The 14,974-nt window shown below is 58.5% G+C and overlaps 1 protein-coding gene and 1 long non-coding RNA gene across 8 annotated transcripts in view; one reads left to right on the forward strand and one right to left on the reverse strand.

Moving 5' to 3' along the window:
• Window positions 1-10,444: 10,444 nt before the first annotated feature.
• LOC147828730 (uncharacterized) lies at window positions 10,445-11,912 on the reverse strand. Its single transcript, XR_015450167.1, has 3 exons — window positions 11,731-11,912; window positions 10,772-10,907; window positions 10,445-10,626 (listed from the first exon to the last, which is right to left on the reverse strand). It is a non-coding gene; the product is annotated as an uncharacterized LOC147828730 (long non-coding RNA).
• Window positions 11,913-12,777: 865 nt separating this feature from the next.
• Lmtk1 (lemur tail kinase 1) overlaps window positions 12,778-14,974 on the forward strand; it is a 41,032-nt gene continuing 38,835 nt past the window's right edge. For 2 of the 7 annotated variants that reach the window (XR_015450178.1, XR_015450180.1), the window contains exon 1: window positions 12,817-12,945. Coding sequence is in view for 1 of the 7 variants with exons in the window: in XM_087208317.1 (XP_087064443.1) it covers window positions 12,864-12,945 (82 nt within the window). In the remaining 6 variants the exon portion in view is untranslated. The other 5 variants (XM_087208317.1, XR_015450177.1, XR_015450175.1 and 2 more) reach the window with 5 other exon arrangements.

The raw sequence follows: 14,974 nt of genomic DNA on the forward strand, positions 1-14,974 counted from the left end.
GCCTCTAGGGGTACAGGAGGGCCAGAGACTGCTGTTTGCCTTGAGCCAGACCCTTGGTCCTGCTAGGCCCCTGCCCTGGCTCACAATGACCTAGGTCTCCGGAGACCCTTGGGAATTCCCACCAGACCAGACCTTGCTGAGCAGGGGCCTGTGATCGGCCAGCCTTTCTCAGTGCGGAAACTGAGAGGAGGGGTCAGGGCTGAGTCCTGAGCAAAGCCCTCTAAGCCTTGGGCCGCCCATGTGCTGAGGTCTGGGGCATCTGCCAGCCCCGGTGCACGGAGGCTGCAGGGTGGACAGTGGGGAACGCGCTGGGTGCTGTCGGCCAACAGCAAACCTCGAGGGATGTCGTGGGGCGGGGCCTGGTGGGGTTTCCCACTCCCCGCCGTGCGCCCGACCTTCGTAGTTGATCCTCCTGTCCTCGTCCCTGTTGGCCACCCGGAGCATGGCCGCGGCTTCCCCACCCGCCGGGGGGGGGGGGGCAGTGGGCAGGTGACTCAGGAAGCACCTGAGCCGAGGGGGGCATGGGCTAGTCAGGGAGCTGCTGGGCAGCACCCAATGCTTCCAGGACGCCCCCTCCCTCCCCGCCTTACAGATGGGGAAACTGAGGTTGGTCAGGCCCCACCTCCCACCGGGCAGGTAGTGGGGACTGTGGGCAGGGCAGGTAGTGGGGACTGTGGGCAGGGGGCAGGGCTCGCCCCGCCCTGCCCCGCCCCGCCCCGCCCCGCCCCTTCCGCACTTGGCTTACTCCGTCTCATTCCATTCAATGAAGCCACTGTCGTCCTTGTCTAGGCTCTGGAAGGCCTTACGGGTGACACTGTCCAGCTGGCCCGAGGCCTGGAACTTCTGCATGTACTCAAAGAACCCGAGGTAGCTGAAGGACCGACCCTAGAGCACCCGGGCTCTGGTCACACGGGGCGTGGGGCCCAGCAGCCTGGTAGACAGCGCTGGTCGGGGCAGCAGTGCCTGTTCCCCCTTTCCCACCCACAGGCCATGATTTCCTGGGCTCGTCAGTCCGGGGGACACAGGAAAAGTGTCCATAGCTGGGGCTGGGCCAGGGCAGCTGGGCCTGTTCCCTCCCCACAGGCTGGCCCAGGGTGTGTAGCTCTGTGGTGCCTCATATCCGAGGGCATCAGCTCTATGTCCTTGTCTGACAGGGACGTGCCCATGGCCAGTGACCCCTTCATCTGGGAGGAGAAGTCCTCATCCATCCTGGCCCTAGGGGTGGACACAGCCAGCTTGTGGGAAGTGTGCCCTGCCCAGCCGCGGGTCCCATCCCCAGTGAACGCCACAAACCTCAGCAGATGCAGGAGGGGCACGAGGCTTAAAAGAGCCAGAGGCCAAGGGGTTTGCTCAGCTCTCAGCTCCAGCCTCCCCGTGCCTGTCTCCCCACTGAGAGCCAGGATGATTACAGGTCCCCAGCAGACCAGAGTCTGTGTGTCACCAGCTCCTGCCAAGGCCAGCTGCTGCCTAGGCCAGGGTCTGGCGCAAGCAGAGGGCCAGGTGGGTGCCCCCCTGGCAGCGCCTTGTGGCCTGCCAGGCTCTCGGGATGCGTCTCTGGGGCGGGTTGGGTTGTGGGGCTCTCGGAGCGGCCATCTGAGAGGTGTCCCGGGCTCCTTGACCCTCCAGAAGGCTCACAGGGTGGTGGGCCCTTCTGGAGCATGCATCTGGGCGGCGGTGCGAGTCCTTTCTCCTCCGGACAGGTCAAAGGCGGCACCCAACCCTGGGGAGCGGGGAGCCCTTCTGCCCTGGGTGCCCCCACTGCTCTGTGCCGCTGGGGTTGATGGGAGATGGGGAAGGGGCTTTGCACCCTTTGTGGGCCGGGAGCTGGTTCCCAGCAGTTGCTCCAGTGGCTGATGCTTGCAGCAGGCTGGGGAGCAGGTGGTACCCAGCTGGGCGAACTGAGGCCCCAGGACAGGCCCTTCCCCCACCCCGCCATCTCAAGATCCAGTCTGCAAGAGGACCCGCCTGCCCCTCAGGGTCCTGCCAGGGGACCTGTCACCTGCTGGTATATTTTTGGTTTTTTAGAGCCGGGGGCTGAACTCGGCCTTGCACATGTGAGGCAAGCACTCACCACTGAGTTACATTCCCGGCCCTTTTGGAGTGAAGGTCTCACGAAGTTGCCAGGCTGGCCTTGAACTTATGATTCTCCTGCCTCAGCCTCCCAAGTAGCTGGGATCATAGGTGTGTGCCACTGAACCCAGCTAACCTGTCACCTGCTCTATGGAGGCGAGGCTGGGTCACATTTGAGGCCAAGCCAGGAGTCCACATCCGTTTGCAGCGCACTGGGCACCCACCTGCCATCCCTCTTCCCATTCCATCCCGTCGGGTGCAGCGCACAGGCCACGCTGTGGCTGGGTGGGGAGGCAGAGCCTCGGGCTGTTGCTTATGTACAGCTCCCACATCTGCACCTGGGCTGGGGTTTCCCCGTCCCCTGGTTAGGCTGTGCTGTCCAGCCTGGTGGGGAACCTGCCTAGCTCCTGGGGCGGCCGTCGGCCCCTGGCAAGGTCCTACTTCTTTCCTCGGTACAAAAGCCTCCCTTTCCTCCCCTCCCTGCCCTTCCACCTCCCACCTCCTTGACCTCCAGAACCAGAGCTGCCTAGAGCTTCAAGGCCCACAGGTGCCAGCACTGCCGGGACCCGGATGCCCTTCCTGCACCCTGACCACTCCAGACCATCCACATGGCCCTCCTTGGGGGCCAGGGGCTGCAGCATCTGCCAGGGGCCACCAGGTTCAACTCTGGAGTGGGAGAAAGGGCTCATACGTGGGATAGGGTGAGGGGCAGCAGGGTCCCTCAGAGGTCCTTGGCATGCCTGTGGAGCCCTTGTGTCGGGAGGCCCTGGACCCACGGCCCTGCCAGCCCCCACCTGGTCCCCACTCAGTACCCAGGGCCTAAGGGTCTCTGGCTCCCTGTACTGTCCTGGCTCATGGCCACCCTCAAAGACTCCTGTCCGTGAGCTGGCAGGAGCCACACCTGCACACCTGCACCCTGCACACACTTCGACCCAGGCACACGCAGCAGCTTTCAGACCCCTTCCCCTTCCTTTACCTCCCCTGTGTTTCCCTGGGCTCCCCCGGGCCCCAGCCCCTCATACCGTATAGGAAGACAAGGCCCTGAGCTCCCAGCCAGCTCTGGTGGCCCAGCGCCCACTCTGCCTCCCCCCTGTGGCAGGGCTTACCTCCCTCCACAGGGCTCTCCTCAGGGGCTCTGGGAATGCGGCAGGCCCACTGTTGCGTGGCTGTGGGGATTCAGGTTTATACCCATGGCTGCTCTGCCTGTTTACATCTTGAGGCTGCAGCTGTCCCCACTCCTCCTGGGCACTCCAGCCTGGCACCTGCTGCCCCAAGGGACTCACTGGCGCTTGGCACGTTCACCTTGGGCCAGACAGACTGACCATCGGCAGCAGCGCCTGGCCTTGCCAAGCTCTGGGTGGGAGCAGGGAGGAACAGACAGATGGGGAGTGGGTGAGCAACAGAGGGTGCTGGACCCAGGGCCTTGGCCAAGGTCACAGGGCTGGAACCCCAGACTGAGCCTCTACCTGCAACCCTGTGGTGCTGAGCAGGAGAGGCTGGGCAGGAAATAGCTGCAGGTTGACCCCGGGCAGGGCTCAGGGGACCCTTGAGAGGTGGGTACTAGGGCAGGGTGGAGACTGGGCCAGTAGGGGCCACACAGCTTGGCACCCAGGGAGGCCCCTGGTAGAGAAGAAGTCATCCCTGCCACAGCTACCTCCCAGATCACACTGTGTCCCCCTAGCAGGGTAGAGGGAGGGCAGGGGTGGTCCCTGCTGGCTCGGGACACCAGGCACATCATCACTTCTGCCTGGGACAGGTGGCTTCACCCCTTATGCTGCCCAGAGCGTGCCCTGCCTCAGCGGGACAGCAGGCTGGGCGGGGGCTCAGACTGGGGCTGTGTGCTGCCAGAGGGACGTGGCTTTCTGGCAGAGGCCCTGGGGCTCTCACGGGGCTGGTCCTGGTGTGAGGATTTTGTCCTAGTGAAGGGAATGTGTTTAGGATATGTGGCCCGTGACAATGACCATGGTGGAGTGGGCCCTGCCCCACGCCGCACTCAATGGTGTCTCAGGTGACCCTTGCAGCAGCTCCCAGGCAGGCTCTATCACCCTGCCAAGAGACCCCAGGAAGGTGAGAACGTGAACCTCAGCTGTCTGCTCGGAGAAGACTGTCGTCCATCCCAGCCAGGAACAGGTGGGCAGGGGGAGCCTCAGGGCTCGGTTCAGGCACCAGGGAGACGTCCAGACCAGCATGGTGTAGACACGTTTGTCCCGGCGGCTCACTGTCCCGAAAGGCAGAGCTATCTTTGTCCGCAGCAGCAGCTGAGGCCAGTGCAATTCTTGCCTGTCTTTCGGCTCCATGTGTCATTGTTTTAACCGGGATGACTGAGGTAAGCCAGGCACAGGCCTGTGATTCCAGCACTCTGGGAGGCTGAGGCAGGAGGATCACAAGTTTGGGCCCAACCCAGTCAACTTAGCAACTGAGGGAGACCCTAAGCTGAGACCCTGTCTCAAAAAAAGTAGGGGAGGTCTGGGGATAGAGCTCAGTGCAAGGCCCTGGATTCAATATCTAGTACTAAAAAAAAAAATCACTTTTTGGATGAGATGAAGCAATGTTCAATGTAGAGAGTTTGCAATGTGCAAAAGAGACAACCAAAGGAGAGGAAGTCACCTGGGAAAGATACTTGATGATCAAAGTATCTGAGCTTTGGGGGTGCTTTTCCCTCTGCTTAATGCTGTTCTTTCTCATCCTGGTAAAGTAAGTGCACACGACAGAAGAGCTGCTGTCTTCATCAGCGCTGAGCACAGTCAGCTCATTCACTCTGAGGCAGCATCCCCACTGTCGGCTTCCTCCCCAAACTCTGCCCTCGGTACAAGAGAACTCCTTCACTCCTCCCCTAGCCCCTACAACCCCCGTCCCACTCTCTGGCTCTACGAGTGTGACAGTCCCAGGGACCCCCTGCAGTGGACTCGTCCACAGTGTCCGCCCTTCTGTGGCCGCCTGTGTCATTTAGCACCCTACCGCATGGTTCATCATGTTTCAGTGCGTGTCAGAATTCCTTTCTCTTAGAGGCTGGATCCTAGTCCGTCCTGTGGAGAGACACATTTGTTTATCCTCTCATCAGCTGATGGACACTTGGATTTTTCCCACCTCTTGGTTACCATGAACACCGCTTCTGTGAACCTGGGTGGATCATTGTCTCCTTGCGTGCCTGCTTCCGCCCTTTGGGGTCACGGCGTGGAAGGGCTGCCTCACACCGTAATTCTGCTTTGAGTTTGTTGAGGAACCACGGTACTGTTTTCCACGGTGGCTGCCCCCTTGCACTTCCCCCCAGCAGGACACAGGCTCCAATTTCTCCACACCCTCGCCCACACTGCTTGTTTTCTGCCTTTTTGAAGTAGGCCTCCTGCTGGTGGTCTCCGTGTGGCTTTGGGCTGCACTTCTCTCCTGGCTACTGATGCTGAGCTTTCTCGTGCTTTCTGGGCATTTGTGGGTCTTTGGGGACAAGTCTATTCTGGTCCCTGCCCACTTTTGAATAAATTATTTTTTTGTGGTTGAGCCTTAGGAATTCTCTTTATATTCTTCACATTAATCCCTCATCACATATGATTGGCAATGTTTCATTCTTTGGATTATATTTTTTATCCTGTTGATATTTTCTTTTGTTGCCTGTGTCTTTGGTGTCGTGTCCACAAAATCACTGCTAAATCCGATGTCATGAAGGTTTTCACCTATGTTTCCTTCTAACACTTGCAAGGCTTTCAGTCTTACGTGTAGATGTTGTGCGAACTGAGTCCAGCTTTGTTTTTATTTTTATTTTGGGGTGAACCAGGGATCCAACTCAGGACCTTGCACTTGCCAGGTAGGTGGCAGAACCACTGAGCTACATCCCCAGCCCTGAGTCTAGCTTTATTCTCTTGCATTTAGACATCTACTTTTCCTGGAACCATCTGTTAAAAAATCTATCTCAGGGCCAGAGATGTAGCTCAGTGGTTCTGCTGCCTGCTTCCTAAGCGCAAGGTCCCGAGTTTGATCCCCAGTACCAAAAAAGAAAGATCTATCTCTTCCCCAGTGAATGGTCTTCAGACCCTTGTCAAAACCAGTTGGACCATATATGCAAGAGACTTTCTCTCTATTCCATCCCACGGGCCCGCATGTCTGGTGCATGCCACACCCCTCTGTCCATTACTGTAGCTCTGTAGTAAGCTCTGAAACTCAAAACTGTGGGTCCTCTAGCTTGGTTCTTCTTTTTGAAGATTTTTTTTTTTTTTTGGTACCGGGGATCGAACTCAGGACCTTGCGATTTCGAGGCGACCGCCGGAACCACTGAGCTAAATCCCCGGCCCCAACACTGAAGATTGTTTTGAAAATTCCAGGTCTTTTGAGAAGACCTAATAATATATCCTATGAATATTAAGAAGGGTTTTTCTTCTTTCCTGGTATCTGGGATTGAACTTAGGACCTTGTGGTTGTGAGCCAGATGCAGTGCCACTGAGTTAAATCCCCAGCCCAAGATGTTTTTTTCTTTTTCTTTTTTTTTTTTGGTACCGGGGATCGAACTCAGGACCTTGTGCTTGTGAGGGAGGCGCTGGAACCACTGAGCTAAATCCCCAGCCCAGGGTTTTTCTATTTCTGCAAAAGTCATTGCAAGTTAGAGAGGGATTGCACTGAATTTGTTGATCACTTGGGCAGTCTTGACTTCTGAACATGCATTGCCATTTATTTATGTCTTCTTTACTCTCAGCAGTGTTTTATGATTCTCATTGGACAAATTAGTTACTGCCTAAGTATTTTATTCTTTTTGATGCTATTATACTTGGAATTAGTTTTTGCAGTTTCCTTTTCACATTGTTTATTGTTAGTGTTTACAAATGTAACTGATATATGTGTGTGGCCTTTGTTTCTTGCTACTTTGCTGAATCCATTTATTAGCTTTGACAGTTTATTTTTGGATTCTTTCAGTACCAGAAATTAAACTCCAGGCCCCTTTGCACTGAGCTATATCCCCAGCCACCCCCTCCCCCCACTCTTTTTTGAGACAAGGTCTTGAGTTGTCCTGGCTGGGCTCAAACTTGCAGCCCTCCTGTCTCAGCCTCTCAGAGTTCTGGTATTACAGCTGTGCACTTCATGGCCATCTGTTTGTGACCTCTTTACGATCTTCTATGTACAAGATCATATCATCTGTGAGCAGAGATAATTTTTAGTTCTTTCTTTCCAATGTGAATGCTTTTTATTTTTTTCTTGCCTAACTGCTGTGGCTAAAGTCTCCAGCACTGTGTTGAACAGGAGGGGCAGGAGTGGCCCTTGCCCCCTTCCTGACCTTAGAGGAATAGTATCAGTCTCCACATTCACTGAGCGAACCCACTGCTCAGGATTCTCCATAGATGGTTTGCACTCTGTTGAGATGATTTACTCCTCTTCCGCCTTTGTTGAGTGCTGCTACCATGAAAGGGTGTTGAATTTTGTCAAATCATTTTTCTGCATCAGTTGCCACGATCATGTGATTTTTATTATTCACTCTGCTAAAGTGAGGTTATGGTTTGGATCTAAAATGGCCCACACAGCCTCATGTGTTTGGAAGGTGATTGGACCATAGCGGCACTAGCTTGGTTTAGGGAAGTAGGGTCTGGTGGCAAGAGGCGGTCCCTGGCTTTATCTCCCTCCTTGGGTCCTGCTTTGACTCTGTGCTTCCTGTCTGCCATGAGGTGAGCAGCTCTTCCTCTGCTGTGCCCCTCTCCCAAGCTGTTTCTCCCTTGGACTAGAAACATGAGCCAAAATAATCCTCTCCTCCTTGAAGTTGCCAGTGCTGGGTACTGTGTCTGTGACGAGAAAGTAGCTGAGACAAGAGGTGTATTACACCAATGGACTGTCGTGTGGAACCACCCTGGTCAAGGTGATAGTCCTTTAATGTGCAGGTGGATTCAGTATGTATTTCGCTGAGGACATTCACATATGAGTTCATGAGGGTTTGGTCTGTAGATTTTTCCTCTTGTGGTGTCTTTGCTGCCTTTGGTATCCAGCTGAGCATAGCCTCAGAATGACACAGGAAGTATTTCCTCCTCTTCTGTTTTCTGAGAGCATTGTTTTCTAAGCATTTGGTAGAATTCAGCACTCAAGCCAGCAGGTCTGGGGCTTTCTTTGTCAGGAGATTTTTGATTGCAAAGTCAATCTCTTTGTTTTTGGTACCGGGGATCGAACTCGGGTCCTTGCGCTTGCACAGCAGGTGGCAAAACCACTGAGCTAAATCCCCAGCCTACTAAGTCAATCTCTTTATTAGCTGTAGGTCTGTCCGGGTTTTCTATTTTGTGTGCTTTAGATTTGGTAGGTTTTGTATTTCTAGGAACTTATCCTGTGCTTTCGTGTAAAACAAGAGATGAAGATATGAGTGGAAACAACAAGTCTGGCCCGAGTGCCTGAGAAGCAGCAGGAGAACCTGAGCCTCCTAGAGTGATCAAGGCCAAGCAGCTGTCTGTGTCCACTACAGGGGCCAGGGAGCCATGCCCAGGATGCTCTGTAACATTAAGGCCGTGGAGGAGCAGGAGGCTCTGTTGGGCCAAGCTGGCTTCTCTGGGGGACCCTGTGAAGGGCTATTGCCATAGTGGGACCTTGGGGACCGGGGCAGGGACCCCTCATCAGAAGCCCCTCTGGCTACGGCCTATCTGTAGGGGATGCCTCACTGCCCATTTGCTTTCCAGGCCTAAGACTTTCATCTTTGTATTTCAGCAACAGAACTGCATCTCAATAGTGACAGGGAAATAAAGGCCCGAGCAGCTCCTTTTCCACCCTGGTTTAGCTGTGCAACCTCCGCCCTCAGTGACCGACACCCAGGGCCTGCACGAGCTGCTTTGTCTGCTGTCTTTTCCCACAGGCCACCTCACTCCACAGCGTCACAAACTCCCTGTGTGTCTGGGCTCGGGTGTTCCAGCAGCTTCCTGGACTGAGCATCTGTGCTGGGCCTTACGAGGCTCCAGCGTGCTGTCTTTGCCTCTGTCCCAGAAGCACCTCCCTTGCCTTGGCCACGTTCCTATAAGCAGAATGATGGCCACCCCGTGGAAGGGCCCTGGTCCTGCAGAATTCTCCAAGAGGGTTTGCCTTGAGCCCAGGCATCCCAGGCAGCCCTGGGCAGGGTTCCCCCGGATGCCAGCATCTCCTCAGTAGCAGCTGCACCAACAGTGACATGTGAACAGACTAAGAAGATGTTCCAGCCAGATGATGGAATTTGCTCAGCCCAACATGGAGGAGCTTAGGAACACATGTAGGGTGAAGGAAGCCACACGGAAGACACGACAGGACGTAGGAGTCTATTTTTATGAAAGGTCCAGAATAGGTAAATCCATAGTGAGAGCACTGATGGCTGGTGGCCAGGCCTAGGGAGGGGGAGGGCGGTCGGTGTTCAGTGGGGTCAGGTTTCCCCTTGGGACAGGGAGAACACTGAGCTGGACAGTTGTGCTGGTCACAAGTCACTGTGAAGGTGTCAACGCCCCTGGGTGCCACATGTTAAGGTAGCTAATTTTGTTATGTTCATTACACCAGAATGAAGAAAGGAAACCCACAGAGTGCGTGAGGATGGTTTAATAAAGCAAAAACCCCAGGAAGAGCGGGATGGGAGCAGCCAGGCCTCGTGTGGGGGCTGGCAGCGGGGTGGAGGGGCCAGCAGCTTGGTGGACGGATGGAGGGATGGCACGGGCTCCAACTCTCCTGCCAGCACCTGCCCCGAGCTGACAGATGGCCTGTCCCCCGCAGCCCCTCCAGCTTCATTCCTGCCTGGAGCTGCCCCTCCAGCCCCAGCCCTGGTCCCCTGAGTTCAGCAGCCCTGCAGGGCCCACAGGGGCCACTGCACAGCTCTGGATGACACTGCTGGCCCCTGTCCCCCATGTGCACAGACATCCCCTCCCCAGGCTGGGGTCTCCGCCTGGCACTGCCCATCGTCTGTCTGGAGCGCTGGCCAGCAGGGTATGCGGGGGCCTCCTGCTGGACACCGCCCCCTGCTGGGCACGGGGATGGAGGAGAATTAGCTCCTCTCCCCAGGAGCCTCTCCATGTGGCCTCCTCCCAGATCACCGTGTGCCCTCTGGGTGGGTGGGTGGCTCCCGGCCCGCTCTGAACATTGGGCAGCAGGCTTGCCTTCCCAGGAAGGCTGGGCACCCTTGGCAGGCTGCCCTCTGCCCCATGGCAGCGTTGCTTTGGCAACTGCCAGGACTTACTGTCCCCGGCCTGCCAAGCACAGCTGCGGTGGGTGGCACTGTGGGGCAGGGCTTCTTCCCGGGCCGAGCGGCTCTCTGGGCCAGCTGGGGTGGGCGCAGCCCTCCCCCTGCAGCTGCACCCCTCTGCACAGACACAGGAGGGGCCACAGCCAGAGGCAGTGTGGATGGTGGGCTGGGGTCCCAGCCTTGGCCTCCTCTTGCTGCACATGTGAAGTTGCCCCTTTCGGTGCCTCGGTGTCCCTGTGTTCCCAGGAGGCTCAGCACTGGGGCTCCCCGGCATGCCGAGGTGCTATTCAGAGCCGGACAGGAAGAGCTGGGCATGTGTACGGGGACTGCCCACTGCAGGGGGTGGTCCTGCCAGGCAGGGGTGCCTAGCACAGGTTAGTGCTGAATCCAGGGCAAAAATGCTCACATGGCTAATTGGGATTAAAACACTTATGGGAAGAATTTAGGAAGGTGCTGGCCCAGTCCCCTGGCGCCTGAGTTCCCCACTCTGCCCTCCTATAGTTGGTTAAATTGCCCCCCTGATAAAAAGGAAATGTCCAAGTCCTAGCCTCGTACCTGTGAATAAAGCCGTAGGGAGTTTGGAAACAGAGTCTTTGCAGGTACAATTAGGACGAGGTCACACTTGGCAGGGTGCAGCTCAGCGGCAGAGTGCTCATCTGGCACATGCAAGGCCCTGGCTTCATCCCCAGTGCTGCACAAAAACAGAAAAGCTGAGGCTGTACTGGCCGAGGGCGGCCCTGACTCCGCTGAATGGCGGCTAGCAGCTTCTGTGGTCCCAAGCATACAGTCTGTGATCCTTTTCCTGGAAGCCACAGGACACTCCCAGTTCCTCCTTGTAAGGCCCTTCTTGCTCCTTGTCCTGCCCCCTAGTCCCCGTCCCTGAGCCCCTGGGTCTCACTCTGTGGAAGGGGACCCTGCTGGGGGCCAGGAGGACCCATGTAGGATGTGGGAAGGAAAGACCATGGCGTCCCCCGCTCCTGGCCCGCACTGCCAGGACAGGATCCTGAGCAGGAGCAGCCTTGGGCTGCAGAGGGCAACAGCCTTTCTGCTCCTGCCTTTGTTCAAAATTGTGGGATTTTGCTCCTCTTGTATTTTTTACATGAATTTTGACTCTTTAAAACACTGCATTAAAATATTGGTCACCTAATTCACAAACACCATTTTAAAGACTTCAGTGATTTTTGCTTTTAGAAGTGGTCTGTGTGTGTGTGTTTGAGACAGGTCCTCACTGTGTTCTTGAACTCACTCACTATGTATCCCAGGCTGGCTTCGAACTCACAGCGATCCTCCTGCCTCAGTCTCCCGAGTGCTGGGATTACAGGTGTGTGCCACCATGCCCAGTTTATAATTACTGAGTTTTCTTGCATCCCTGAAATTTTGCTAAGGTGGGTCCTCGCTCACCTTGCATTCACCCGAGTCTAGCCACCCCGGCAACCCTCTAACACCGAAAGGCTCCTGTTCTGCTTGACCTCCCTCCCGCACACCAGTATTTCCCTCCAGAACTTCTTCTTTACCTCTTGGACTGGCAACTCCTTCCACAGCCAGGCTGGCCTCTGGGTCAGCTCCTTCTAGGGAGAGTGTTCTGGGTATGGGGCAGGGCATAGCAGTGTCCTCCAGCATCAGTGTCCTCCAGCGGACAGTGACCACACCACGGAGGCCAGAAAGAAGGTTCTGGACACCCGGGCCGCTGCAGCAGCTTAGGTGGGAGAGACCTGTCTGCCCCAACGGGGCACTCGCAAGGTGTCAGGGGTCAGGGTGGGGTCCCTGGCTCTCCCCGTGTGGGAGACTTTCTACACAGGGCAGCACCGCCGCCCCCCCCCCCCCCCAGCCTGCTGACTCTGAGCACCTGTCCTTATCCCTGGGACCCAGCTGGGCTCCCCCCAGGGGGTTTGCAAATGGCCCAGGAATGAGTGAAGGCATACGTCTCCACAGCACTTTAGCATACCCAGGGGGGCCCTCAAAGATGGCGCTGCAGCCGGGCGTGGAGGGATGGGGGACACAGCGGGGCACACTGTGGGGGCTTGACAGCTTCGCGGTGCTCAGGTGAGGCTCACCACCGGTGCGGGCAGCGGAGTCCTTCTAAGTGGTTGCGGCTGTAGTTGCAGCACGGCACAGGTGCAGGCAGCTTGTGCAAAAATAACCTCCCTCCCGCCGCCCCAGCAAGGCACCGCCCAGTGGGCACGCAGGGGGCTGCACCCTGGCCGCCTCTGAAGCCTACAAGTGACCCCAGCGCCTCGGAGCCCCCCTCGGCTCGTGCTACCCCCTCCCCGCGCGGCTCCGTTTCCCGGCCCTGCCCGAGGGGCCCCCTGCCTCCGCGTCCCTCCCACGTCCGTGCCGCCATCCCTGGTTTTACTACGCAGCCCCCACCCCCGCGCCTCCGCGTCCCCTCGGCGCCCTCCCCTCTGCCCCGCCCCGCCCCGCCCCGCGCGCTCCCGCGTGTTTTCGGACTGCACCAGCCTGAGCCCCGCGGCGCCGCGGTGGCGGGCGGAGGCGCTTCGTCTGTCGCCGCCCCCACTGGCGCCCGCGCTGCGGCGGTAGCTGGGGGCGCTGGGCGCGGGGGCCGCGCGCTCCGCACCTGCGGCGGCCGCTGGGCGATGCCGCGGCGCGGGCCAGGGCCGCGGGCGCTGTAAGGCAGCGCCCGCCCGGGATGCCCGCCGTGCTGCTGGCCCTGGCCATGTCGTCCTCCTTCTTCAACCCAAGCTTCGCCTTCAGCTCGCACTTTGACCCTGGTGAGTCCGCAGGAGCCCCTGGCCAGCTCCCTGTGCAGCTGCCCGCGCCCGGTCCCCCCACTGCGGACATGCTGCTGCGGCCCAGCGCGGAGTTCCCATTTTGCATGGAAATTAATCCTTCCTCCACCCTGAGCCGGCGCAGAGGAAGAGAGCACGGCAGGACCCCTAAGGCCTTCAGAGGTGGGCCGGCTTTGGGGCCCTGAGCAGGTACATCTGGGGTCTCCAGCTGCCCGCTGGCAGCAGCCCCAGGCCCCTGGGTCTCTGGGATGCCTCCTGGCACAGGTTGCAGGGTGTCTGAGGGCCTATGTCGGCCCCAGCTTCACAGCAGAGGAGATTGCCGGGACTCCGGCCCTTGGGGAGGTGTAGGGGTGTCTGGGAGCTGGGGCCCAGGCCTGCTGTGGCCTCTTGCCGTCCACGGCCTTGTGTGGGAGGCTCCAGGAGCTGGTGCCAGGGCTCCCTGCCCAGACCCCTAGCAGTCTGTGCGGGAAGTGGGAGCCCGGGCTGGTCCTCGGAACAGAGCCCACCTGGTAGGGGCCTGGAGATGGGCCTCAGGTGCTGGGGCCCTGGAAGGCAGGTGAGGCCAATCGGGCGTTGTCAAGCCAGCTGCACAGAGCCCAGGCTGGGCCTCCTACCCAACCCAGCAGTGGGCCTGGTGGTGGCCTGTTTACCTGTGGCCGCCTGGCCATACTGGGCAGCTGGGGTGGGCAGAGGGGCCAGGTCAGCTGGAGGCCCTAGGTGCTGCTGGAGGGGTGGGCTTTCCTCCCTCTGCCTTCTGCAGTGCTCACCCCTGCTTGGCCTGAGTGGGGGATTAAACCCCTACCCAGGGGCCTGGCGTCCCACCCACGTGTCCCCGAGGCTCTGGCTCAGGGCTGGTGCTGCCCAAACAAAGCCAGGCGCACACGTGATGGCTCTCCTGGGTCTCCCTCCCTGGAGTGCAGCTAGCGTGCATCGTGATGCACAGGGTCCCCCAGGCAGAGCCAGGTCTGAAGGCATTTGCTACTGGGGGAGGGCAGCTGATGGGAGGTCTGTCTGCTTGGCCTACAGCTGAGAAAATGACCTCCTGGGGTGACTTGAGGGGTTCAGTGTCATCCTCAGGGAGAGGCCAGGGACCAGCATCAGGGGCAGTGACTGGCCAGGCCCAGAACAGGGATGGAGGGGGCCATGCTGAGCCGTACCAGGCCCAGACCAGGTGTTCCTGAAGCGGGTGGAACTGGCCTGGGCCCCCGGAAGTGCCCCTGCCAGGCACTACCCAGGGTGCTTGGTCCTTTCTGCTGGGAGTCGAGTTCACACCCAGGATGGATGGTCTTGGAACTGTTGGTGAGGAGGGAGGTGTGTGCCAGCAAGACTGACCCCTCCACTCAGCCCTGGTCCTCATGCTGCGGGGCTGGCCTTACTCTGGTGTCCTTTGGCCCACCCCACAGGGGCTGTCCAGGACAGGAGAGGCCCTGCCCCTACCGAAAGGAGCAGCAGCTCTGGGCTGCTCTCGCACAGGTGTGCAGACAGCTCCAATCAGTGTAATTACAGTGTGTCTGGCTAATGACCTAGCAGAGAACAAAGTTGTGCGGAGGCACGAGGAGGCCTCGGGCCAGAGCTGTGTGCTCAGGATGGGCACTGTGCCCTGCAGCCAGGGAGCTGGTGATGGTGTGGGGAAGAGGGCCCTCAGGGGCGACAGGGCGGGTCCCCGTGGATATTAGGGAGAAGGAGACTTGGGGTTCCCTCCCTTCCCCCACTAACTTAACCCAGCGTTCAGAGCCCACTGACCCCATGAAGTCCCTCTGTCCGTCTCTGCCTCGCTAAGCCTCTGTTTTCCCATGTGTAAATGGGGTAATGATGCCCGCAGCGAGGCCTGGTGGGGTGCAGAGCTTGGTGAGCGCCTGCTGCGTGTCAGGACCGGTGCTTTGGAGGTGCAGAGGTGTGTGGCAGTGTGGGGGGAGTGCAGGAGGGTGGTTCAGAGGTGGGCAGTGGGGAGCTGTGGGGGTCCTGAGTGGAGGCGCAGAGGTGTGGGACTGTGGAAATGGGAGGTGCGTGC

The sequence above is a fragment of the Heterocephalus glaber genome, unplaced genomic scaffold (assembly GCF_053883595.1).
Source record: "Heterocephalus glaber isolate CG9 unplaced genomic scaffold, H.glaber_assembly_v1.0 deba00000937, whole genome shotgun sequence".
Lineage (NCBI taxonomy): Eukaryota > Metazoa > Chordata > Mammalia > Rodentia > Bathyergidae > Heterocephalus > Heterocephalus glaber.